The sequence below is a fragment of the Styela clava genome, chromosome 1, assembly GCF_964204865.1.
Source record: "Styela clava chromosome 1, kaStyClav1.hap1.2, whole genome shotgun sequence".
In the NCBI taxonomy this organism is placed as follows: Eukaryota; Metazoa; Chordata; class Ascidiacea; order Stolidobranchia; family Styelidae; genus Styela; species Styela clava.
In genome coordinates this window covers 23,567,219-23,595,120 of record NC_135250.1, presented here as the reverse complement: position 1 = coordinate 23,595,120, position 27,902 = coordinate 23,567,219, and the positions used below count along the sequence as shown (strand labels likewise).

General features: G+C 33.7%; 3 protein-coding genes across 3 annotated transcripts; 1 reads left to right on the top strand and 2 right to left on the bottom strand.

Moving 5' to 3' along the window:
- Positions 1-559: 559 nt before the first annotated feature.
- Positions 560-5,786, bottom strand: LOC144422277 (coiled-coil domain-containing protein 89-like). Its single transcript, XM_078112296.1, has 8 exons — positions 5,611-5,786; positions 5,280-5,435; positions 4,760-4,857; positions 3,916-4,040; positions 3,432-3,574; positions 2,663-2,821; positions 1,708-1,866; positions 560-990 (listed from the first exon to the last, which is right to left on the bottom strand). The coding sequence occupies exons 1-8, from the start codon at positions 5,668-5,670 to the stop codon at positions 856-858; spliced, it is 1,035 nt and encodes a 344-aa protein (XP_077968422.1). The 5' UTR covers positions 5,671-5,786; the 3' UTR covers positions 560-855.
- Positions 5,787-6,438: 652 nt separating this feature from the next.
- Positions 6,439-27,285, bottom strand: LOC144422258 (uncharacterized). Its single transcript, XM_078112258.1, has 21 exons — positions 26,956-27,285; positions 25,244-25,404; positions 24,075-24,257; positions 23,382-23,465; positions 22,921-23,079; positions 22,300-22,449; positions 21,387-21,464; positions 20,821-20,948; positions 19,275-19,420; positions 13,479-13,560; positions 12,921-13,037; positions 12,235-12,386; positions 11,794-11,864; positions 11,536-11,585; positions 10,991-11,150; positions 10,069-10,271; positions 9,282-9,416; positions 8,624-8,753; positions 8,425-8,528; positions 7,694-7,869; positions 6,439-7,228 (listed from the first exon to the last, which is right to left on the bottom strand). Exons 1-21 carry the CDS (start codon positions 27,114-27,116, stop codon positions 7,171-7,173), a joined length of 2,688 nt encoding a protein of 895 aa, XP_077968384.1. The 5' UTR covers positions 27,117-27,285; the 3' UTR covers positions 6,439-7,170.
- Positions 14,767-18,263, top strand: LOC144422292 (uncharacterized). Its single transcript, XM_078112315.1, has 6 exons — positions 14,767-14,973; positions 15,548-15,633; positions 16,215-16,278; positions 16,687-16,879; positions 17,061-17,125; positions 17,867-18,263. The coding sequence occupies exons 1-6, from the start codon at positions 14,822-14,824 to the stop codon at positions 17,994-17,996; spliced, it is 690 nt and encodes a 229-aa protein (XP_077968441.1). The 5' UTR covers positions 14,767-14,821; the 3' UTR covers positions 17,997-18,263.
- Positions 27,286-27,902: the final 617 nt, after the last annotated feature.

Here is a 27,902-nt window from a genome sequence, read left to right as displayed (position 1 = left end):
ATAGAGAAGAGTGCAAGGAGACTCGCATTGACTCAACTGGTATCGCTTTTTTCAAAAACTCAAGTGTGGCAAATCACATAGAAATTAAGATATACTCGACTAACCGCCAGAGATTCTAAGACAATTTGAGCAAACCATCAAAATAGAGAATAAAATTCAGATTTACCAAAATAAACCAAATAATCTGGTATTGGAAATCAAATATAGCTTGTTGCAACAACACTCCATTTTACCTCCAAATATTCGTACTCATGACTATTACAGAGTGCAGTTGCTGATTTCAAAATGTGACTCATGGGCTTAGGGACATGTGGACGGACTTGTACCTCTTTGAGGATTTAAGTCTTTTCCTCCTACAGCATGTACCTTAAGATGAAGCAACTAGACAAATATGAGAGCCTTTACTAGCATTTCATATTGATATATATAATAAATTTTGTGAGAAAACCTTGTGCGTGAGCCACCAAATTAAATTATTAGCCATGAATGCAGTTTTCTGATCTTAATCTAACCATGCTAGCTCACAACATCTTACACAGTCGTAAATGTATACAAAACATAAATTGGCATTTTATAATAAACTAACATGCAAAAGATAATATTGAATTGCACAAATTAAATACAAACAGGAAATATAACTGGTGAAGGTATATAAAGGTCTTTCCCCATTTTATACTAATTGAATAGGAAGATATCTGGCCAAAGATTTCGAGTTGTCTTAACATTATACGATCTCTTACAAACAACTGAAGCAGGCAAATAAATCTAACATACTGAAATTATTGTAAATTGCAATTACCACAGTGATGCAAATTAGACCCTGAAAATGAGCGGCAAGTAAATTTCATCAGGTAATTAAGAGAGAATGTTCTTCCTTAATTTATAATTTAAATCTTTTTCTTGAGATAAAAGTTTGTTGCTGTGTACTTTATATGCTTCATATTCTCTTTTTAATTGTGATAGCTCAGAATCAACAATATCTCTTTCAGCCTAGAATAAAAAAAAATATCCAAATTGAGTCGTGGATATAATTTTAAAACATAATTGGATGGATTTCAATTTGAGATTTTGGATGAAAACACTTCAATTTTTTTGTCAGTTAAGGCTACTATATTAGAATATTTCTCGTTGGTGTCAAAGAGAAATTTTCAGTCAATATTCTTTCGGTTAGAATCCAAATTTCCACAGACACTTAAACATACAATAAAATAACCGGATAGTACCAACGACTACAAATAAAGACTGCATACAGCACAGTTTTAGTCCTCCAAATTTCCTTGTTTTAAATTTTGAAGTCAGGGAGTCAAAATTCTATCAACACATAGTTTATTGAAAGACACATAGTAAGATCAGTCTCAGAGAAGAAGTCAAGACAAGTCCAGCCGCTGATGTCCAGGATCTTAAGTCGAGTCCAGAGTGCATAAACAATTTCCCAAACAACAGTGAAATGGACAAATTAACAAATCATACTTTAATAAAATTTCAATGACTCTCTGAAATTTCAAGTGTCAAGTTCCCCTGGTGGTTATTTAGCACTTTTGTTTGGATAACCAGAGTATTCGAAAAGCATGGTACAAGTCTATTCAATGACTAAGTAGATTTAAGCTTTTCAAAAACGTCACACGAGTCAACAACTAAATTTTCAAAACACTGATTGAAATTGAATAGAAGTTTTCTCTGATACAGTACAACTTATTCACTACTTACTTGTAATTTCTTTACTCTTGAGTTTAGGTTAACCCGATCTTCCATCGTTCTGAATTTTTCTTCAGCTTCTTCTATTTCTTCATCTTTCAGTATTATATCTTGTTCCAGTTTTTCAATATCGGACTGGCGCTCTTGTAGAAGTTTACCGCGTTGCATTACCTGTGATAAAATTTTGAATTTTCATCAAATATTTGTCAGGACTTTGCAAAGTTAGAAAGGATATATGATATAAACTACCTTCGAATCCATTTTGTTTACTAACAGTTTCAGATCTGCATATGACTTCAGTCACAAGCGTGTTTCGAATGAGACGATGCTGCGGCGCAATGGGCTAGGGGTCAAAGCGTTAGATTCAACTGCATTGGCATCACAGATTATACAATACAAGTTTAAATCTTATGCCCCTCACCCAGGGTGTAATATTTTGGATAGTCAATGCCCAACTGGAAAGACTTCTTCTTTTCCAAATTATGGCAACTTCTTTCATATCGTTAAATATCAGTGGCTGTTTGTGTATGGATTTGTTCAGAGCAAAAGGAGTGAATAAGCGTTGTATAGAAATATCTTATTCAAATTCAAAAATGTAAGTTTTTTGTAAAATTGTAATACAAATTATGAAAGGTGGCAAGGCAAAAGCGTGGTGGATGGGTAAACAATGAGCTAGCCCTTCTGAAAGCCTTTAATAGCGTGCAGCTTTTGATCAAAGAGCGCACAAAACATAGTAACATTGTAGAGAAATACCAAAAAAAAAGGCTCAATCGTGACATATACTCGGGGTGGCAATATGCTCATAACTTCGCAACTGCATCCCTGGGACGATTTTGGCCATATTAAAAAAAACGTAACCATTCATTCAAAGCCAGTCATTCAAAAACTTCTTAATGTGAATTATATTATTTCAATCATAACACATCAAAAGCTGTAACACATTACATATTCATAAAAGGGATTTCACCTGTTGCAATAAAATCTCATTTTCTCTTCTGAGTTGTGAATCCGAATTTTCTTTTTGTGATTTAGCAACGTCTCGTTCAGCTTTAGCTTTCGAAGCTGAATCTTCAGACAATTTAAGCTTCCGATATAATTGTTTCATTTCGTTTTTCAATGATTCAACCTGCAAAAGTGATAGAGAATGAAGTACGAAGTGTTCATGGGTTATGGTTCATCATAACATCATTATTTTCCAGGAAAAATTTGCAGTCCGACTGTTGAGTGAAAAAAAATTTAAACCACGAAAAAACTCCAGCTCGAAAATTCAAATTCGAAAACAAAATTTGTGCGTATGCAAGCTATTTTAATACTCTCAAGAACGCTTAGTAAATATGGAGCGTCTTGAGGTTTTGTAAATATTTTTGACTTCTTTCACCACCAGTGTGCTGTAAATAAAACTAAGAAAAACCAGGCAAGACCGTCTCTCTGCCACAGGATAATAATCAATTGTGCAAGAGAGTACTTTGAAATCTTCCATGTGATAAACAGCCACATTTAGTCATGTACTTGCTTGATTGCAAAATTCACCTTTGATGCATAAATTTATCACCAATCGCAAAGCCCTGAATTAAATGAATGGTCAATTGGCATAACAGGACATCTAATAACACAATACCATAATGGAGAGGTTAGCCAATGACTCTCACAAAACTTTTCTTAGGATCGTTTGAAGAAATCATCAACACTGTCATTATGAAACAATATACAAAAAATATCCTGTTAAGTTCACATACCTCATCTGTTAAATTAAAATTTGTATCTCTCATTTCATTAATTGCAGAATCATGATCATCTTCAAGTTGTCGTATCTGTTTCTTCATATTAGATATCATTAATTTCAAACTTGCAATTTGTTTATCTTTTTCTTCAATTGCACCTGCAAGGATGTAAAACATAATTAACTGTAAATAATGGAATTGAAACGACAAAACACATTGGAAAATGTTTACACCAATATCATCAGGCACAAACACATTATAAATTGTTAAACAAATTAATAAAAGTAAACTTTCAATTTGCATTTACTAGGGCAAAAATATTACAACTACAAAATAATTTATTGGCACTGAAATTCAACTGGGCAAAAAGAGTGCATTGTGTTTCAATACATGTAAGTTGAAGGTCAAAACATTCTGCATTTCCATCCAGCTTATCCTCGCTTCAATTTTTCCTAATTGAGAACTTGCAGCACTTAAATTAAAAAGGTTAAGTACTCACTTGAAAATAAACTTTTATTCTCTTTGAGTAATTTTGCATTTTGTTCCATTAAAATTTCATTTCTTCTTTTATGTTCATCTTTAAATTTAATCATTTCTTCATGATTTTCTGCCAATTCATTGAACCTAAAAAACAAAATTTGACAAATAAAAGCCAACAGCAAAAATATTTCTACAACCCTACCTTCCAAAAATTTAAATTTTGTATTTTTCATATTGTTCGTACACGGTGTATTTTCATGAGCGTGAAAAAATAAAATACTGATCACTGATTATCTGCAGTAATATTAGCCTAGACAAGCGTGTACAATAGGAAAATAACAAACTGGAAGCAATATTATGCTCCAGTTACATTGGAGGCATTTTAAAGAGTGATTAAAGTACCTGAATATTGTTACAATAAAAATGAAGAGTAAGGGATAAGTTCCATTAGGCCAAATATTTGAGGTGCCAATAGGTTCAGCGTCTTTACCCACTGCCCTGAAAAGATGCCCTCGATGTTCTTAATCTGTACCAAACTGGATGGTCTCACATACAGTATAATATGTAAAAAATTATATGTGAATATAATATTAAATTTAATTTGATATGTTGATGCACCACAGCATTGATATTTATATATACATATATAATATATAGTTACAATTGTAACTCAATAACCTACTAGATTTTAATCAGTATCAAACTGGCTAGCATCAAATACTGCATTAAAAGGAACTAATATTATATCAATAAAACACTGATGATGAAATACCGTTCATTTTATTTGTCAATATGCTGTAGCATTGACTATTATCTAAATGATTGATGTCCCTGGATTTCTTGTATGAACATCGCAGATTTACCTTAATTCCAGCATATCACATCTCTTGTTTTCCATTTTTATTTCTTCCAAAGCTTGTTCTCTGAGCCTTTCAAGTTCTTTGTTTATGTTATCAAGTGTCTAGAAAATAATGCAATTACTCTCAATAATTTCCACAAAGCTTTGTGAAGATATTGAAATTAAAACAGGGCATATGAATTGGATAGGATAGGATTCACATATTTATTTCGGGAGAGAGGAAAGTCGAAAGAACGGCTTAACCATATGGCGACAACGGCCTCTCGCCCGGGTATGGGATTAGATAGTTATTTGTTTTCGGAAGCATGGACTTGATGTATGACTTTTGGGATGAAGAATGAACTCATGGCAGAAAATGATTATAATACACATGACAAACATACATGATGGAAATTCAAGAAAGTTTCAAAAATTTTGAATGAAACACGATGAGATGAGATAACGTTACTCGCAAATCGGAGTTAGCTCGAGAATAAGCCAGTGTTAGCTTGTTTGCTGGTGCCAGAGTGTTTACTGATGCTTACCTTATTCCGTGTCATAAACTCATCTGCTCGTTTCTTCAAAATACAAATCAATTGTCCTTGCTCATCAATTCTTGATCTCAACATTTCAACTTCATATTTTGCATCTTCATGTGAAATGTGAAGTTTTTCAACTGAAATTGGCATCATTTCACCCTCCTAACAAAGATATATTGCATTGATAGCCTTTTTATGGACTAAACATAGCCGACCAATAAAACTCACAATTTGATCATTTTGATGGACTATTCAGAGATTTGTGTTATCAGTATACACAGAACTGCATACTGCAGATACAGCACAAGCAGCAACCAATTGTAAAAATTGTACTTACTGTATGATTCGAAGATATTATTGTCTTTAAATCTTTCGGATTTCTAACAGGCGACGCCATAATGCACGACCAAATCGATGTACAGCAGACAAAATACTCGGTTTGTTGTAAACAAATCCAAATATTTGTTTGATATGGTTCAGTAGTTCGTTTACATTTGTCGCTAGGCGATAGTATCCGGATAAGACTCCGTCGACTGTCGGATATCAAATTGAAGTGTCGGTTCTCTTCCATATTCTGTGATTTGATGTTTTTTTGAAGAACCTTATTTGAATAATATTCACTTATAATTCACCAAGTCAATATAAAAAATAGCTCAGTAGTTCAATCATGTTTTTTGAATGTACCGAACCGGATAACTTGCAATCCTGCTTAAATTCCCGGTTCCGCAAGTGGGCCTGCAGAGGGACTTGAGGCTCCTGTTTTTCTCTCGGGTATCGTTCGATTTTTATTAATATTACTGCAGGTGTGCGAGAATGGATGCCCAACATACTCTTTTTTTAATTTTACGGAGATTTGAGTATAAAGAGAAAAAAAGTCAAGCTTCCCACATTTGCTTCTCACTGGTTCCCCACCCGGATTAATCATTCTCTATGCCAAGATTCAGATTCTGCCAAGTGAATTAAAATCACCACAATGATGTTTTTTCCGAATTTGAGTCTCTCTGTCTGTCTGACCACATAACTAAGTGTTCGTAACTAAATATTTCATACCGTCATAAAGAACTTCATCTCACACAAGGCTGCTACTAACTCATTTAATCTACAACCATCCCCACACCACTGACTTGTCCCAGCTAAGATTTCCCATTTTTCAATGCAACAAATGCTGTTTTTAAAATGTTTTATAATATTTGTTCAATAATTTGCATGATTATATAGGTAGTACAAAGGTAAAAGTGCAATATACTAAAACTACTTTAATTATAATGTAAATAGATAAGTCAACTCATAATTTGCTTCACCTAGTAGCCAAAAATTATATTATATTACATACTAACTTATTGGGAGCCATTTTAAAGGTGTATTATATATTTATAATGAGGTTTGTCAATGTGAAGAAAATGATTGGTTGCCCTAAAAATATAAAAATGTACTGCATGGTTGAGTATTTCTATATAGCAAACGAAATAGAAAAAATGTGTCATAAAGCGTACCTTGGGCATTACTCCCAGGAATCAGGTAAAAAGTTTAAAAAAAATCACAATAGGATGCCTAATATTTTCTGAAAAAGCAGATAATAAACAAAATGAGGTATCTTGTTCGAATTCGCATGGAATTATTTTGAAGTAAATAATGACAAGTTTTTGAAGGAACATTGAAAGTCCTGCAACATAATTATTCTCATTTATCTCTGCAATATTTATTAACCTTGTTTTTATTTTTGGTACTATATTATTATATCCCAACATAAATTTCATTGCATGGTAAACTGCAGACAAGTAATTAGTGAATATAAAAAAAGGAATGACATGCAACTACACAATATCCTTGGCTAAATGAGATTATGTTCTGGTATATAGGTGGGAATATAAAGTATGTTCTTCTGTTTTATGTAATTTCACTTTGCGATCCTGTCAATGCAGTTGGCAACAAGTGCAGTCCAGCCTGTTTGATGACTGAAAAACAGAATGGTAGGGTTTGAATTCTAGTGTAAACACAAAGTTTAATAAAACGAGCAATGTATATCTAGTGTGAAGCAATGCTTGGTAAATTTAACGCTTATCTCCCAACGATTTAAGGGGGAACAGAATCTACATTTGTTTTAATAAAGGAGACTCATCACCAAGCTAGAATTATGGGCAACCAGTGATCAAAACCACATAAAAGTATGCACCAGACAATGTTGATTGATGTGGACTCGAAGCATTCAGTCGATACGATCAGGGAAAGTAGCTATGAAGTAATGAATTCAACATTACTTGAATTCTTGAAAAAAATCTCAAAGCCATGCACAATATTATGATAGGATATCATATTGATATTTTCAGAATCAAAATACTTAAATCACTGTCACAGCCCAATTCTGAAGACAACTACAATATCTAATATCACTGAAAAAGATAACAAAATTTTTCACCCACCTTGCACCACAACCTCTACCAGTATCTGCATGAAAGTATTCGTAAAACAATACAAGTTCTTTCCAATTTGGATCATTTGCATATCTCATGTCTTCTCCATGACATGGTCTCTTTCCAGTAACTGGGTCAGGTTCAAACAATGAAACTAATCTTCTTGACAATTCTTTTGCCACATCCTAGAAGTGCAAAGAAAAAGAATTTTTCACAGATTCATTCAAACAATTGTGAGTTGTTGCATGTTTTTTAACAAGGTCACAAATTTTGTTATATGAAACTCCTTTAAGTGGAGTTGCGTCAATAGGCCACCAGAGTCTCAGGTCAAGTTGATAACTGATATGATAGGTCTCACTGGTTAGTTGAGTAAAAGTAAATTCATTCAGAGTCACTTTGAGATATTCATAAATAGTGACTAACTCAAGTAGAGTTAATGATTAAAGCTCCCACAACACTCATTTAACCATCTCAATTTCATAATTTTCATAAGCTGGGATACATCACAATAGACATTAAAACTTGAAACATTCTATTTGTTCAACGGATATTGGAAATTGCTCGTTTCTAACAATTTCACCAACGAAAAAGAAAAGAGTTTCAGAAAACCATCATCGCTATACTGTGTATTCATTTACCTTATGACTGTCCACAATTACAAATTAAATCAGCTGAGAATGAAAGTAATCAAATACTTCAAATACTTGTCAGCTGTTCACAAATGCAAAAAAAATTCATACCTTCAATCTCATTTTATTCTTTGATCCAGTAGGACATTCAACCATAAAACTATCGCCGTAAAAATAATCATATCTTTCCAATGCTTCAATGATAAGATAGTTCACTAAAGATAACAATACAGGAATCAATTCAAATATCGCTAATAAGTTGGAAATCTTACAAAACCATAAATGAATTCAACTGATTACAGAAACTTACCACATAGCCATATTGGGCCTCTCCAATTGCTGTTTCCTCCAAATAAGTATGTATTGGATTCACCGGGTACATAATCTACCCTATGTTCTGATCCATTTACATGCATAACAAATGGATGATCCTTATGTACCTATATATTAAAGAATATTAAATGAAAAGGAATTCAATAATGTGATGCATGAACTATTGATGAATTAATATCATGGTTTTTGAAAACTTTTGTTCCACGATTCAGCTAGAGGTGAAAATTAAATAAAGAAGTACAGGATATTAACCAAAGGATTACATCTCGCAGTACGATGATAGGATCTCTATAGAAAAAGTAAATTGAATTTCTACATCATATGGCCAATCACATTTCGGGGCCCTTTTTGGTATGACAATATTTAATCAATTATTCGTTTCAGACGCATGGACCTCAACTGTAAAGATAACTATCAACCAGAAGATAAATGAACCACCTTACAACGTCCAGAAGTCCAGCAATCCTGCTGCAAAGATTTACCTCCCAAGAGTCAGACCTGGGAACCTTAGCAGTGTAACGAAATGTACACTAGCAAATGTGTTACTAAAACTTACACTATGCGACAGTCACCGATTATGTCCAATTTGTGAATAATAAAAGCAGTTTACTGTGTTTTAACGATATTATACTCACCAAAGACAATGATCTGATTCCATAAGGAGAAAGAAATTCTTTTTCATCCAACATGTATTCGAGTAAACTTTCCAATTGTTTACGAGTTGGTATAGCAAGTAATATACGATTTCCTCCTTCACTCATAAAAGATGACTGAAATAGGATTACATTTATTACTCATCGATTTTGATCGGTAAGTATATTGATAGGTATTTGTCTGTCTGTCTGTATGTATGTATGTCTGTTAGATGCACGCGATATCTCATAAAAGCGGAATTGAATCTGCTCCAGATTTTGCATGTGCATTCATCATATCTCGAACCAGAGAAGCCTATTGATTTTGGGTGAATTATGTCGTACAATTAGCGAGTTATTAATTAATTAGTGATGGGACACAAGGTGTCACTATGGAGTAAGAGCGCTGTTTGGGGGGATCCCCTAACTTTCGATCCAATAAGTCTTCGGTCTCTGATCGATATTATATTATTCCAAATTGTGTTGCACAATATATTCATATATTTATTTTTATTATGCGAGAAACATTGCACAAGTAAAATGAATGAAAAAATGGAGGGCCATTATTAGGTTCAGCTGCAGATGATAACCAACATAACAAGAACTAATACTATGATAAATGAAAACCCCAAAATTTGGAAGAATAACATAAATACACTAAACATTTAGCACAATCCTATCTTTTTAATATCCTAGTTATCCCCAAAATCATTTTGCCCAAAAGATTAAAAATATTTGTTCAAGTTTTTTGGATCAACTTTCAAAAAAATCCTACAAATAAATTACTCACCAATGATTTTAAATCTTTTCTGTTTTCTAAAAACCAACAAGTTCTTTTTTTAAATTCTGGAAGAGCTTCTGTGTTTTCTTGATCTAATACTAGACAAGCATATAATGGAATCAACCCAACCATAGAACGAACTCTCAATGGTTCAGCTTTGTCACAAAACCTTAAAACATCGTAGTAAAAGCCATCTTGTTCATCCCAAAGACCTGTAAATATTAAATATTGCCAAACTTCAATTTTTTCCTTGAAAATGGGCTTTAGACAAGGACCAATATAAAAGGCTATTATTGTGTTTTAGAAACCACTGGAATTTTGTTGATATCTTCCATTATAAGGTGTTTTGAGGAATGGTTGTGGTTTAAAATAGCCTCTTGTTACCTCTTGGTTTATACCTTACATGTGTAGGTATACATGGGGTTTGAAAACATATTTTAAAAGGGCAGGAGTCTTTCTGGACCCTCATAGGCCCTGAAATATTTTTAGTTCAAAATAGTGTAATGGTTAAAGTTTTGGACTAGACCCAAAATTCCAATGTTCTAATCCCATGCCCACCACCTCACCCAGAACGTAAAAATTGGGTGGGTAATGCGAAACCGGAACGATTACGTAAATGACTGTACAGACATTCTCGGAGTGAAAGGCAGAGAGGGCTAGAATAATTCTGGCTCCCAAGTATTTTCCATTTCAAAGTAAGTTTCTTTACATCCTTATCTACATGGTAAATATGGGGTTTGGACACATTGTCAAGTTGCTACAACGACAATATAGTCGGGCCAACGATCCAACAATTACAGAGCCAAAATATCATCTGAAATATACAAAAAAGCTACTTATATGAACCACTTCAAAAATTGAAAAAAGGTGTTGACATAAATCTATAAGTATATCCAGTACCGTAATCCTGAAAATGTTAATTCCAAATTACCTTTTCCATTCCCTGCTGCATTCATTGCATCTACAATCATAATGAAGTGCTCAAAGAATTTGCTTGCCATATCTTCATAAGCTCTGTTTTTCAACGCTAAATCAAGTGCTATATCCAACATCACACAACAGAAGAATGCCATCCAAGCTGTGCCGTCAGACTAATAGATGATTTAAAAATTGAATTAAATTAGATTGATTATTCAATTATATAGTTAGAACGTTTTTTCTCAATTTGAATGTATAAAAAAAAAGTTAGCTGTAATGGAATTTATATAGAACAAAAAAACAAAATCTATGAGCCAGATGTGAAAATGTATAAAAAATTGTTGACAAATACCACAACATGCGACAAAACAGTGAGAATATCCGTAAGAAAAAAACTGAATCCAATATTGCAGACAATGGCCTGCATTTGTTTGTTTTATATATTACGATATTCGAAATTCACTGTAACAAACTTCCAACATAGGAAAAAGCTCAGCACTGGATAATATGCTAAAGTAAATCAAACAAACATGTCATGTGCAAGTATAAACAAAGTACCTGTTCTAAAGTCCCACCAGTAGGAAGAGGCTTGGATCGATCAAAAACACCTGGAACAATAGAATAATAACAACATTAGGACGTAGTACAGCAGTGAGTTACTACTAGCAAAGGGGTTAATTTAATATTCATGGTAAGTTTTGATACAGTAAACATATCTATTGCCAAAAAAATATGACTGTGAAGTCGAAGTGCAATCTGTCATGTTTTCATTGACATAGGAATAAATAACACCATACATTGAACAATTTTGCTCACCTATATTATCAAGTCCTAAAAATCCACCAGAAAATATATTTTTTCCATGCGGATCTTTTCTGTTCACCCACCTTGAAATGAGTAAAACAATAGAGTTATCAAAATTTTGAATAAACAATAAAGCAATGCTTACAGACATGAAAGGTTGCGCATCAGCGCAGGTACGATAAGGCCCTAGCTGAGAACCCAGTTTACTGGAATAATCAGGGGAAAAGAGAGGAAATAAAGAGTTCCCATACGTCATTAAAAGTGTTCCCATTAATTGAACAAAACAGCAAAATTTTGGGCGAGATAGAATTCTGAAATATTCTGAATAAAATCCAAAGTCATAGACTATATGCATGTTGCAGAGAAAAATGATTTTTCACAACAAAGACAAATTGACAAAAAGGTCACTTTACGTCCATGTATAAAAAATGACTTAGTAAATAACACACTCACCATGTAAAATTGAGGATGAGTTTGTGAAAGCATCGCTCAAGAAACTTTTGATCACGTTGACCTTTGGGAGCGGTCATTTTATAAACTCGAAAAACTGACCAGGCATGAACTGGCGGATTTACATCATCAAATGCAAACTCATAAGCAGGAATCTGAAACAACATACAAAATATCCTCAAAAAAAGACAGTATCAGTCAATTTGGTATAAAATAGTCAAGAAGATTATATGGTAAACACAGTAAAGTCATTCACATAAAAGCATAACTTATTAGTGCGGAAGAATTTGGGCTGTGGAGTTGGAGCCTGTCGTCTTTGACGGTGTAAGAGCCAAAGTCTTATTTTCAAAACATAAATAGGGCGACGATAATTCAGACATCTCAATGTCAGAATCAAAATATTTAAATCAAAACCGAATAAGGCTGATCAATAATAAATTGAATTCCAGTCGCATTTTCCATTGTTTCAAGTTAGGTGTCTAAGATTACTTTTGAATATCTTGGACTATCGCTCTTGTGAAGAATCAAACACTAAATAAATACACATTCACAGCTATCTCTTCAATCCAAATAAATTAAAATTCTCAAGAACAATGGTTCATTTGTAACACGCAGTCAGTCCATTAGCAAAAATGAACAAACATTGAATCTAGAAAATGTTTTGATTCAGAAGAGGTAAATAAACATACTTGACCACTAGGTGACATGTACCATTCTCTCAAAAACAACATCAATTGTGATTTAGCAAATTCTGGATCAACTCTACAAAATGGAATCATATGGAAAGCAAGGTCCCAGCAAGCATACTGCGAATATAAAACAATATTGATAAGTAAGTTAAAACTAGTACTTTCTTGAATACTAAGTGGATCTATGGATCATTTTGCTGAACTGTTGTTATTGAGGATCTCGTTGTTGTTGTTGTTGACTTTTTTTCGCAAATAAGGGACTAATCGATTTCGAATTTACAGTACATAAGGTACAAGTATTTGCTTGAAGGCTAAAACCTAATTTTTCAGAATTCCATGTGGCTTGATTAGTCACCCATATTTTTGCTATTTTGTGCAAATTGTATCATTACGTGGTATTACACCTTTGCAATTTTGATTCGAAGATTTTGAATGATCAGATAACAGATTTCAATGTACCTAAGTCACTTATGCTACTGAAATTGTGGTTAGTAATTGGACCTTGTGTCCCCATATTTAAGCACTGCTCTCTTGTTTACATTATGAAATTCAACCTACCCACGGATATTCCCATTTATCAGGCATTGACACAACATCACGATTAAAAAGATGAATCCATTCATGGTTACGACCAGAAAATCTGAAAATAAAACATAAATAATATAAAGACTTCGATATGTCTGAAAAATCATCGCAGAAATTGTTGTAAATTGAGAAATAGTAACGCAAAATAGTTCATTCAAAACTGCCATTTATTCATTTCTTTGAAGTATCAGAACAGAACTTGGTTCCAAAAGACACATGAAATCAAAACAAATTAGGTAATGCAAACTTCAAATGCTATTTCACAATACATGTCTCTTTACTAACAATACAATATCAAATACACCTGTATCATCTATGATCAGAATTGTCTGAGTCTGCAAGACTGAATTTCACAACAAAACAAGCTTCATTTAAGATAGTTTTTTGTGCTAGATTATTAGACAGGATTTCATAATAACGTGGGATAGGAGAGGACAGAAGTACTCTTGAAAACTGCTAAAGCAAACAGATGAACGAATCTTACATGAACAAATGACGATGATGGAATGGTAACAATAATAATGACAGATAACACAAGCTAATGTTAAAAAAAAATTCAATTTGAGTTTACAATGTACTTAGGTGAGCAGATGCAAAAATAATATATAGCTAATATAGCTAACTAGAGTAGAGAAATCATATGAGATCTCATTGTTAAAATAATTGCTGTGATTAAAAAATTAATTAAAGGGCCAATGGTAAAGTATTGCTGAGTAGAAAACCCTAAACCACGAGTCCGCAAGTTACGGGTCATCATAGACTAGTGTCGAGTCCAAAGTCGAGATGATCACAGAGCGGTTTGTTGATGACGAGTCTTTTCATTCAGACGACTGGAGTCACTTCTAGTTTTGGAGAAAGGGTGACTTGAGTGGGACTCCCAGGTTGAGGCATAGACAAAAGCCTCCCTAAAGATGTTGTCAGCATTTTATTTTCATTTTTTATTTTTGTCTTCAGTTAGATAGATATAATATGCAATTCCTAAATACGAACATATCCAACAAACAGAAACTTTAGTTGTATGGAACTCATCGATCGTATTAATTCTGACTGCTTTATGCCCATGTCAGTTGGCATTTACTGGCATGTTATGCACCAACTCAAATCTATATAGTTCCAGCAGCTGTTGCATTTCAGTATTTGCTCGAGTATTGTTTATTCCGGAGTGAGTGCATGTGACCTACTCTCCTTATTAATTGAATTTCCTTAAATCCTTATCCCAAAATTTGTATCTATATTTATTACGAAATAAAATTGAACAAATTGAAAAAAAAAATTTCAGATTATAGAAATATTTCATAGAATAGTTTGAAAAAAAAATGAATGACGAGCATATTCATGCATGCTTCAAACTCAATTGTGAATCTCAAGAAAATAAAACACATTGTTGTGCAAGATATGATATGTTTGACCGAATAGAAGCTTTTTGTTGTAGTATTGATGAATTTATAGATCATCATCTGTTACCACAGTAAGTATAAAATAGAAAATTGTATAATACAATGCTTATTGAATAATTCAATAAAGCACACCCCATATAAAGACTTTGGTTGGTACTGAGGAGATGCAGCAGTACCAATAACATCATTTCACAATACTTATTCAATTATTATCAAATACTTTTTAGACCAGCTGTTGGAGATTTTATAATTTGAACTTTAATCGAGAGTATTCACAAGGTGAAATTTTTGAAGCAAATCCACTACACTGTATTTCACCGCACATTGTGATTCATAATTAAGATTTCTTTTGTCAGGATAGGAATGTGTATGGATAGGATTTTTATATTTATCCAAGAGGAAGTAGCACAACATAATAATATGGTGAACCGTTTCCTCTTATCCAATCATATCAGATATAGAAATAACGCATTTAATTCGGTTGGAACCAATTAAATATAGCAAACTAACGGTATTGACTTCTTTGTAGTGCCCGAACAAATTCTTGAAGTTCCTAGAATTTACATGGCACAAGACTAGTGAAATAATAAACTTGCAATAATAACTTTATCACTATTTGGGTAAAAAATTATTTATTTCATGTAGTGTTGAACAGCATTCTTTCGTTCCTCAACTCCACTATATTCAACATGAACATGAAGAAGAACCAGACTCGACCAATTCAATCACAGGTTTGTAATAAAATTTCTTATATTCTATCCTTATAAGCATCAACCTGCATTCAAAAGTGGTTCCGGATTCCACCAACATCAGGTCCATGCATCTGAAACAAATACCTGGCAAACTAATCCCATACCAGCCATGAACTGGAAACCGGATGGCTGTGGTTCACCATAGGATTACCCAGTCTTGTCAGTTTTCCACTTCGAAGAATACATATAAAAATCCTATCTTGATTAAATTTTGGGTAAATCTTTGCTATTCCCAAAGTATTTGTAGTATGCTTTGCTAAGTATTCTCAAATCAGAAATTTCAAATGATAACCAAAAATAACTGACTGTTTTGTAATAAATATAGTAATATAGTCTCAGAGTAACCTTGGTGATTGAAGAGTCTTGCTGCGTACTAACATAAATATATTACTGTAATGTTTCGTCTGACCTAGGTCAGATTTTCTCAGACATACATAGTTCAACTCCTTTTTGATATATCAGTGAATATAATACAAAAAATTACATAGGAGAAAAAAATTGGAAATTCAATAAAAAGTGAACTGAATAAAATATGGACATATTTGCTATTCCATTTACAGAAAGTCAAAACTTGGTGACAGAAGCGACACAGCATAGTAAATTGCCAGAACCTCATGCTCTCGGGTATACTTTGTTAAATGTATTAATATAACAACAAAAGAATAATATGATAATTCTGTGGCAAAATATTAATCCATTTCGTGAAAAGTTATTTCTCTCTTCCCCATTTGGAACTTGACATATAACTTCACACTGCAAGATAGTTACAAATGGTACATTATGTTAATAGGTGCATCAAAACAAGCTCATGATTGTATTGAATAAGTAGGCTATTATATTATTAAACTTTTCCTGGTCATTCTTCAATGCTAATAAAGTCAAATTTTTTTTTCAATGCGTGACATGATTTCTATGATGAGTCTCGAGCTAAAAATAATTAGGAACCTTTGGTGGCAGAATTTTGATACCATTTTCCCCACTGTTTTTTTAATATTTTGAACACAAACTGGTAACTTAAATACATTGTTACAGATGGACCTATATTGGGGTTGCAAGTGGGGTTATAGTATTGTTGATATTCGTTGCTGTAGTGTTGGCGATTGTATATATATTTTACCATTGGAGAAAGAAGTATGGTCGAGACGGTGGACAAGCATATTATCAAAGAGGACATTGTGGGCAAGAGGTTGTAGTGTTTAGATCAGTGCCACCTAATCAACCTGAGGTAATTTGGACTATACAGATTCATTTAAAATATCCAAAATAAGTCGCTGTTTAACAGAACCAGTATTGTTTTTTGCATCTTCCTTCATGATATGAAAAAACTAGATAATCTCAAATATAGAGAACCTACATTTTAATGAATTGATTGTCTTTCCCAATTTAAAACCATATTTTGTTTACAGCAAACAACAATGCTTTCAAATGAACCTGAAGTATTATCTTCAACTTCATCGAACAATGAAAATAGGTAAATATATAATATGTAAGAAGAAAAGCTAGAATTTCTCAAACCTGAAGGATATAGGATTCTTTGAGGGGATGTGGGTAGATTGAAATAAATATCTTATGCTCTCCAATTTAGAAGCTGACATTTTAAAAATGTTTTATTTTATTTTTATTTATTAAAAGGTCATTGAATCTTTTCCTCTCTCACACATTTTAGATTAATCAAATAAAACGTGTAGGAGTGATTTCTTGCTACCGACTGGGTCAAAAAAAAATTCGCGCTGTCGACTAGGTCATATTTTAAGGGAAGGGCTTGTATTAAAATCCTTTATAAAATTCAGGCTGGGTCTTGTTTCTGGACAAACACGGTAATTTTATGATATTCAAATGGATAGGATAGGATTTACATATTTATCCTGGGGGAGAGGAAAGCCGATAAGACGGCTTATCCATATTGCGAACCACGGCCTCTCGTCCGGTTACCATTCCAAGTCGGGTATGGGATTAGTTATATTGTTTGTTTTCGGAAGCATGGACTTGGTGGTGGAGGAAGTCGTAACCGACCAGCGGTTACGTGAACCACCCTACGACGGCGAGGAGTCCAGCAATCCTCTCGCACATAACCATCCCTGCATGGGATTCGAACCTGCGAACCCATGCAGAGTAATTAGAGGTGTGGTGGCGAGCGTATTCCTAACGCTTAGCCCGTTGAGCCACACCGCCGCGCCGGTGTGCAATGAAGTATTTTGTGTTTATTTGACAGGAGGGAAAGCCAACCACCACCATATTCATCATACACTAAGGGAACTTGTTCTTCATGTGGTGATCATAATGACAACGAAAGGAGAAATTCAACAAAAGAAAAATTATTTTGTTCTCTCCCTGAATCTTAATTACAACATGCTCTTACTTCATTTATTTGAGATTACGATTTCATCCAACAAATATAAGGAAAGTTATTGAGAAACGCTCAATGAAGTAAATTAGAAATTATATGGGGAACTACGATATCTTGTTTTAAACTGCAATCATTTCTTATCGTTTACTTCTTACTTTGTACATAGCAATTTCTACAAGGATGCTTGAACGAGATCGATTAGATTGATAAATAAGATAACATAATGCTTATTCACTGTTCCATTTCGGTTTTGTTTGGAAAAGTTATGAAAGAAAGCTTACAAATATACACCAAGCATTGAACACAAAGAGATTATATTTAGAAATTATACATTATTATTGCCATTGGTACTCCCGTAGTGTGTGTACCAGGTTAGGGTTAGGCCATAATTTTATTCTGATTCTCCTTATTTTAGTTCTATTATGAGTTCGGGGACTGTCTGTGTTAGCCAAGTGAATATACTCCCAGCCCATAGGCAGTCCCTGTACACAACTTGATGTAGGCGACCAAAATTAGTTACCGGTACTTCCATGTGGTACACACACTTCTGAAGCGCCTTATTTCATTTTTAACGCTAGGTATTTCTGTGTCTGAGTAATTTGCTAACACATAATTGATCCTTATTGTGTATTACTTGAATATTCTCCCCCAAACTGCTAAAGTTATATGACATAATAACATAATAATAACGATGGAATGGAATGATATTTTGATGATTCATTGTACCATTCCATTGTACTAAATTGGTTGCTTGAGATATATTTGGGTGCAGTAAAATAGTATTTTGGTGATATAGTTTATGTTAATGGGTTTGATCAAAAATATACACAGATGTGGTAAAATTGTTACTTTGGTCTATTGTGTAATGGAATTATGCTGAAATAGGATTTATACATATTTATCCTGTTGAGAGGAGAGTCGATTATACGGCTTAATCATAGGGCGAGCCACGGCCTCTCATTCGATTACCAGTCCATGTCGAGTATGGGATCAGTTAGCTAGTTGCTTTTCTTCGGAAGCATGGACTTTATGGTGGAGGAAGCCGTAACCGACCAGCGGTTACATGAACTACCTTCTTCAGAATTCAGAAACTGGTTAGCTCTTCATATCCATTGTGTGAATTATGACTAGACGAAATATGTGATTCACAATATAATATAAGTCAATTTTACAGTGCTCCTTGACAGTTTTTATTAAAGTCAGAAAACATAAGAAGTCAAAAACTATGCATAAAAGTTAGCAATAAGAATCCTAATCAGAATAATTTACTTGCCTTTCACAGGGTGGTTTAGGTTGATCAGGATCTCCATCCAACCAGTCATTGACTATGTAATGATAGAATTGTTTTGACCACAACAATCCAGCCATAGCTTGTCGCAATATCAGAGCATATTCTCCTTTCACACTTGGGAACTTTTTCTAAATATAACAGATTAGTGGAAAACTAACAAAAATCTTGCAAAAAGTGCAAAAATTGTAAAAAACAGTGTCAGAAATTTTACTACAAACCGGATTCAAAGAAAGGAAATATAACAAGGTAGCTTTCTCTTATGACGAACCTATTCAACAGTTTAATGTATCTAATAAATGAACTACCGTACATTAGCAGTAAGCTGTATTGATTATATCACACATATATGATGAATCTGCGAGCTCAGCATAACCATTGCACAGGATCCTGCCCAACAAGATTCAAACCGATCCAAGTCGCCAATAAAAGGCTATGTTTTTTTAAGCGGTTTTCAACGGTTGGACAATTTTCAAATCCTATAGTTATTTCATGAAGAAAATGTTTCCACGCATGTAAAAGTATGGTTACTTTGTAAAGATAAATCAATATATCTTTTGTGCCAAGTGAATGAGGCATATTTCATAGTCACTACTTATCACAAACATCTCATTGAGATACGATTTTCATTTTTATTCCAGAGGAGAGGGCATTTAGTAAGGTAGTTTTAATTCATACGCTGAAGTATGTCTAATTGTCAGTTTAGTTCAGGTGCATGTCTAGATCAGCGTTTCCCAAACTGTGTTCCGCGAGCGTCTTCGAAGTGTTCCGTGAAAAAAGAATCAAAAATATGTCTAGAATGGTCGCCATGGCAATCTATGGAACGTGGAGTTGCCACCCAACTAACCGGCGATATTGCGTCACCGTCGGCCTGAAGTGGACCAATTAGGGTGGGGTAGTGGAATTTTTGATAACCGTCGCTATTCTTCCTTCATCTTTGACTGGATTTACTTTAAAATAATTTCTTATTTGGCCATTAGAGGCAAACACTATGTAATGGAAAGTAAACGACATAGAATGGTAAAATGAATGAATTGATTTATATACACAGTATTTAAATTATTCAATATTAAAACATTCATAATATTCAATATGCAAAATATTCAGTCATTTTTTAGGTATGTTTAACACAATTCTGTTAGTTCTCGCGGCGCATTTGGCAACTCGCCACTAGATTGAGTAGCGGTTACATTACACCGTTTTTCTTTATCAATTTTATTCTTTCAACTTTTAGTGTTCCGCGAGGCGAGATGAAAAGTGCAAGTGTTCCGTGGACGAAAAAGTTTGGGAAACGCTGGTCTAGATAATCAGTTACCTTGATTTTCACAGATGCATGGTATTGGACAGTGACCGAAACCACAAGCAAGTAAGTACACATAATTATTCCACAGGATTCGGACCAGCGAATCCACACAGCGTGGTGCAATAGCAAGCGTACTTCTAGCACTTACCATAATGGGCAAACCATAATGGGCGACTGCAATCAATAAAAAAAAAAAATCGAATGATTAAATTAAATAAGAATATTTACTTTATAGAATTGATCAGCTTCTAGAATCCTCTTCTTAAAAATTTCTTCAAATTCGTTTTGACACCATCTGTCTTGACGTTGTGGTTTTTCAGCAGCCGCTACAAGTCTTGAGCGAAGAATTACACTTTCTGAATAAAAAAAATTGAATATTACAATCGGTCAGTCTAACTTTTCCATCTTCCATCAAATTTGTTGGGGTATGCCATTCATGTATAACTCATAACTGACATACATATTAAATATTGAAATTCTGAACTCCTTAGAAATCAGAATTTGACTCAAGAGGTGTTCGAGTGTAGGGCTCTGACTCGAATAAAACACCCTGAACGCAGACTCGGCTAAGAGTGTCTAACAGCTTTCTTTTTTCCTAGTTGATTACGAAAATCCCATCCCACAAAATATTGCAACAGGAAACACCAAAATATGTGAAAAAATCTAAACTAGAAAGTATAGATCGAAATATAAGATAAATAAGTCTGCAAAACAAAAAAACTGTGAGATGGCTAATTCAGACATTTATAAATGGATAAAAGCAGTGGAATTAAAAATGAAAACAAAAAAATTACCTCCTGGTTTTATAGTAAGCTTGTAATAAGCAGCAACTTTTGTGCCTTTTGTTTTGGATGATACTGCATCTTTGTCACCTTAAAGTGTAAGTAATGTCAAAGTTGAATGAATATACATACTTCAGATAGAAGTGTACACTGAAAATACAAAAAAAATTTGACCACGTTTTCATGCCTTCACCTTGAACTAGGTTTTGCACAAGCAGGGATTAATACAAAAACCGGTATGTTTTCAGCTCGGCAATGCCTGTACATCATTTATTACAAAGTGGGTAAAGTTGTGAGCTCATTTAGGATCGACACAATATAGAAAAGTGGGCAACCCTATACATAAAGTGAAATGAAAACAAAGATATATAACGGAGGGCCAAATTAGAAAGTGAGAAAAACATATTGCACTTCTGAATGATAGAATCAGATAGGGTTTGTCCCGTCTCGCGCCCCACCTAAAAAATAACTAGCTAACAATAAGCTATAAATAACATATAGTAATACAAAAGTATGTTTCATTTAAAAAACACGTAAAAAATATCCAAAATAATGAAATGTAAATAATTAAAATAAGGCAGGGAAGATTAAATTTAATAAATATTGCTATTTCACGCCCCCTCAGAAAATTGTCTACGTCCGCTTGTGGGGCGCACCCAACCGTTTGTGAACCACTGTTTTAAATGAACAGAATTGTACTGTTAGTTCAGGTAAAATTTTAAGTAAAATAATACAGATTTGCTTATTACTCATAACAGGACAATCAAATGTTCGAAGAAATCAATACAAATTAAACAAATTAAAAGAAGAATGAAACTTTATCAGTCAGAAGTAGCAAATGCTATATTGTCTTAATAATCATGTGAATAATCTTCACTATATAAAGCATATTGGAACCATACAAATCATGGCACATAGTACATACCATCAATTACATATCGGTGAAAAGCATCTTTAAAATATTTTGTGTAATGTTTCTGGCCAAAAAGTTTCTCTGTATTTGTTTCATTTTCAGTGAAAAGTAATTCTGGTTCATCATATCCTTCCACAGAATCAAAAAACATTGACATTTTATCTGGAATTAAAATGAAATTATAGTTTGTTATATGTAATATGTCCTACGGTAAGTATCATTCGTTACTGTGAAAACAGGCATATGCATCATGGTTAAAAATGCCTCTTTATTATTCATTCGTAAAAAATGAGACTGTTCAAACTACAAAACAATACTAAATAAAATGTCCCACCATACTGGCTAACAAACTGTGCAAATGTATTGTGAGAATTACTCTCCTTCTGCATGTGTTGACATAATATGATCAAATCCATTAAAATTAAAATTGAGAGAGAAATGCCACAGGCTACATATGCACAAAAACAAGCTCTAATATTGGATTAAAAATAAAAGCACAAATATTATGAAATTTTTCATTGTAGTAATAGTAAATAATATATTCAAATTCTCATCCTTGTGCATCATATTTGTATTACAAAAATATACCTCTGAATAAATGGAGAAACATTCAACTCATGTTTTTCCACCTACCTAATGTTTCATGAGTACAATCTAATGTGCCATCTACTGTTTTCTTGATGCTTGGTTTCATAGTACAACCTTCATGTCTGCAGCCCCATATCCAAGTATTTCTGTACCATATTGTTGGTAAAACATGTATGGTTGAAGTTTCAGGACCTCTGTTTGTAACTGGAATAAAAGTTATCAATCAGTATATTATAGAATATAGATCAATGGAAATGATTTCTAGATTTTGTATTGTATTTTGTACCCTATTCATAGATTCAATTTTGAATGATAAAAAAATGGATTTAATTCTTTGCAACATTTTTAATACAAAAGTTGAATCATATGAAAAATTGTGTGTAAAAAAATGTAAATTTGGAGGAAAACTAACATTTTCAGTATCGGTCTTCTTAAGGTACGAGTAAATTCTGTTTGTACTAATATATAGACACAAAGGTTTATTGAAGTTGCAGGAAATTTCAAACCTGTGATTTTACAAAGCAGATCGAATGGAGAATTTTTTGCATATTCCGCAGTGACATCCCAATATTTACTTTCATCAAAACATCCTGAAAAATATAAAATAGAATAATTGAAATAGAACCTTCGGTAGCCTAAATAACTGTGTTTTAAACAGCGCTATTTATTGTCTTCGAACATACCCCCACAGCCCCACTGAAATGTAAAAAGCTGTTACTACCGTAAAAAGACCGAAATCCGCATCAGCCACTCAACCTGTGATAACAACATGGTTTAGCAATTCTACCCTTTACTACCATGCCATTACCAACTGGTTTAAACAATGTGCTAGAAGCATACATCCATCAGTCTTAACTTTTGCAAATGTTTTTAAAAAATATCTGAAATCATTCATATGTGGTGATCGTCTCCCATGAACCAAGCAGTTAAAAAAAATTCATTACGATAATTTTGAATTCAATTCAAGCGTCTATATTAGGGAAATACAGATACTAAAGGAATTATACAAAATGCTGAATTAGGAGCATATCAGAAAACTTCATTTTTATGTCACCAGTATTTATGGTAGAAAGTAGATTGTGTGCCTTGATCTTCTTGTTCTAGTTTACACAGACATGTATGTATGAACCCTTTCAAACTTTTCATATTTTGCCTGCAAGGAGCCAGTCTCACAGAGAATATACATATGATGAACATACCTGTATCGTTCAACTCATATTCAAGTTCATGTAAACCTCTTTCTCTATTTGCATTCACTATCTGACTATATGGGTAACCATTCTGGGGATATTTATAAAGTGCTTTCATGTATGAATGAGTAGGTGTGCTGTCCAAATAATAATAATTCTCTTTTACATCTTCGCCATGGTTTCCTTCAGGACCTAAGAAAAGAGTAAAAAATTCAATTTCTGATGTTTGAAAACAGTCTATTATTAAGGAAATTAGGACCTAGAAATCTCTGATCTAACATTGAGTTTAATTTCAGCATTTTATATATTTTATTTTTTATAGAATGGAATTTATCTACAGTAAGAATTTTCTTTTTTGGTATCACCCTGTTATTGCTATACCAATAAAAGCCAGGATAGGAAAATTATAACAAATCTTCAGCCCTTATAAGATATTTGAAAATCAAGCTTTGACTTGTGTTTCATAAAAATTTAGACTACTACTCACGGCCACGGTATGAAAAATTTTTAATAAGAGCTCTAATAAAATCATTTTTCTATTTAATTTTTTTTTTAATTGTAAATCGAGAATGCTTAGTTCATGCTCTTTGTGTAGCACTGATACCACCAATAAAAATCTGAAATTTCGAGTTGATTGTATCACCCATAAAATTGATTTTAACTTCGACTTCAATATAAATAAAAAAAAATTGAAAAAACATGATAAACTCGAACTCCGCAGACAAACTCTTCTATATGTTTATCTTAGTAAGCAATCGCTAATAAGAAAAACAGATAAAAGTGTGGCAATAGATAACCTAACCTAAGACAAACAGAATCACAGATAAAGGATCAGTGGCACGGCAATAATACAAAAGGACTGAAATTATATATCAAAATTCAGTGAAAACTCTTGATTTGTAGTGATGACTGAATTATTAAAAAAAGGTAAAATTTTGCAAATAATCAATTTTTTTTAAAAATCTTGACTGAAGCGTTTTAGCAGTGTTATTGGTGTTTTTTGTGGTTTTTTCACTGTTTTTAAGCGTTTTAGCAGGGTTATTGGTGTTTTTTGACGGTTTTTCACTGTTTTTAAGCGTTTTAGCAGGGTTATTGGTGTTTTTTGACGGTTTTTCACTGTTTTTAAGCGTTTTAGCAGGGTTAATAACCTGATAGTATTCAATACAATATCACTATACCAGTCAATCCAAAAAGTCGTTCTTTTAATATGGGATCATGCTCATTCCATAATGCAACTGAAAAACATAATCTGCATTGTCTATCACAAATTCCCAGCAGTCCGTCTTCACCCCAGCGATAAGCTCTTGATCTTGCATCATCATGACTAAACGAATCCCAACTGTGAAAAAATATATGATGAATATTGGGAGTGTTTTGAAGCGTCATGACAAAATATCAATATTTATGACAAATAACACTGAATGGGTTTAGTTTACACTATATACAGTATAGCAATGAGATTATTCGTCCTCACAGTGGCGCTCCAGCGTTCCTACAGTTGGCGTATCCCGCCAAGTGTTTGCCATCGCCCCTTTGATGACCTTGCACTGGTGCAAAGATTCGAATCCCATTTTCAGATACATAATTCTAATAAAGGTTTCCAATGATATAAACAAATTAACTAGACTATGTATGACTATGCTGCTTCTTTCTATAAATTGATACAGTGATAAATAGCTGAGTGTCCATTGAATCCATTTTGACATTACCCTGATTTGAATTCTGAATACAATAGTGTACTAAACACTGAAACAGATATAAACTATTTAATTTTCGAAATAAAATTTCAATACTATTAGAATTACCATGAATTTAGCATGGACTATGATTCAGTCATATACATGGCAAGTTAAGTCTAGTGTAGTTTCGTACCTGAAGGACTTCTAGTGGGCGTAGCATAATAATTTTTGCATAATTCTAATCCTCACCTGACTTTGTCAACCAAAAATTACGTCACTACGACATCGCAGTGACGTAAATGAGCCCTACAAACTATACAAACTGTCATTCAAGACGCGCAGAGGATCACTCGAAATCGAGCAAGCTATTTCACCCGTTTCCTCGTCGCAACGATCCCGATATGAGAGAGATCGCTGACGTTAGTCAGTTCTTTATCATCGCCGCATATGCCATTTTGGGCGATCGTAGTTTTACTTGAGCAAGCTCTATGACAGTATGACGTGATTGTGACATCGTAGTTACGTAATTTTTGGATGGCGTAGTCAAGTGGGGGTTAGGATCGACATGTGAGAAAATATTTATGCTACGGCCACTAGAAGTATGTTAGGTACGAAACTACATGAGACCCGGCAAGTTTTACAGTGAAAAATATTGATCTCAATAATTTCAATTCAATTTTATCTGAATTTAATTGTTAAAATAGTATTTTCAGATTTTGGGTCTGGTATAGTTTAGTACCACATGTACTTCTAGTTGGCCTGGCTAAGCAATTTTTGCATATGTCAATCCTAACCCTCACCTGACTAAGTCACCGAAAAATTACGTCATTTCAACGTCACTGTGGCGTAATAAGGCCCACCAAAGTATGCGAATGATCGTCCAAAACGCGCAGACGATCACCAGAAATCGAGCAAGCTATTTCTCTCGTTTTCTCGTCACAACGATCACGATAGGAAAGAGTTCGCCGGCCTTAGCGAGTTCGTTATCGGCGGCGCAGATGCCATCTCGGGCGATCGTAATTATACTTTGGCAAGCCCTATGACGTGATGGTGACGTCTTACAGTCTTAGTGGTGTAATTTTTGGATGGCAAAGTCAGGTGAGGGTTGGAAATAACATATGCAAAATTCGTTATGCTACGCCCACTGGAAGTACCTGTGGTACCAAACTATACTAGACCCCAGATTTTAATGTCAATACTTCTGTACTTACCAACTTCCATCTGCAGAGTAATCTTCTCGAACAGTTCCCCATTGTCTTTCCGAAAGATACGGTCCCCATCTCTTCCAGTTTGCGATTCTATTCTTATCTTCATCTAATCTTACTTCTTCAGCGACCAAATCTTCTTTCACTTTTCCCTTTTTCGCCATCATTAAAATATATCAGTTCAAAATTCCTTCAAAATCTGTAGAGTAGGTGCAGTCACATTTGCAAAAAATGCTGAATCATGCGTCATTTCTTGACCACAGAAACGGTATTCATTCAAGTGGGGCCATCAATGTTCCAGCAAAAAATCGACAGTTGAGGTGAAGCACAATACTGACATCTAGCAATAAGTTTTATATGTATAGCGAAACTACAATGCGAGTTTAGGAAAACGATCAAAAGTTCAACCTCTTGTCCAAATATACGAGTATAATTATGAATATACAGTTGCATTTGGAGAATTTTTATAAATTTCAATTTATGGAAGATCATTGTTGTACTCAACACTCCAGAAATCCGCTTAGAACAGAAAATTAAACGAAAACCAGCGTTTCCCTAGACTTGGAGGGAAGGAATCCCTCTAGGAAGAAAATATTTGATCTTTTTGGAGATAAAAATAGTAGCCTACTTTGTATTTGGTGTAATTTTGTATAGTTTAGTCAATTAGTACTTTTGTAGTACATATTCCCGGGCGCATTATTAACTATTCAAACGGCGCAAGAGCCAAAGATCGACTTGCAATGATACAGGCGAAGGAAGATACAGTACAGATCGAACAAATACAGAAAATAGTTTTGCATAGTGAATGAGGAATAAAAAGTTTAAAAATTAAAAAGAGAGGATTTTATGAAAAAGGGTTGGAAAAGGGCCAGCTGTCACATGCCACAGATTCCGCTCGATATAATGAAAGTTGAAAAAAAAAGAGAAAAGTTTAATAACACGAAAACAAAAGT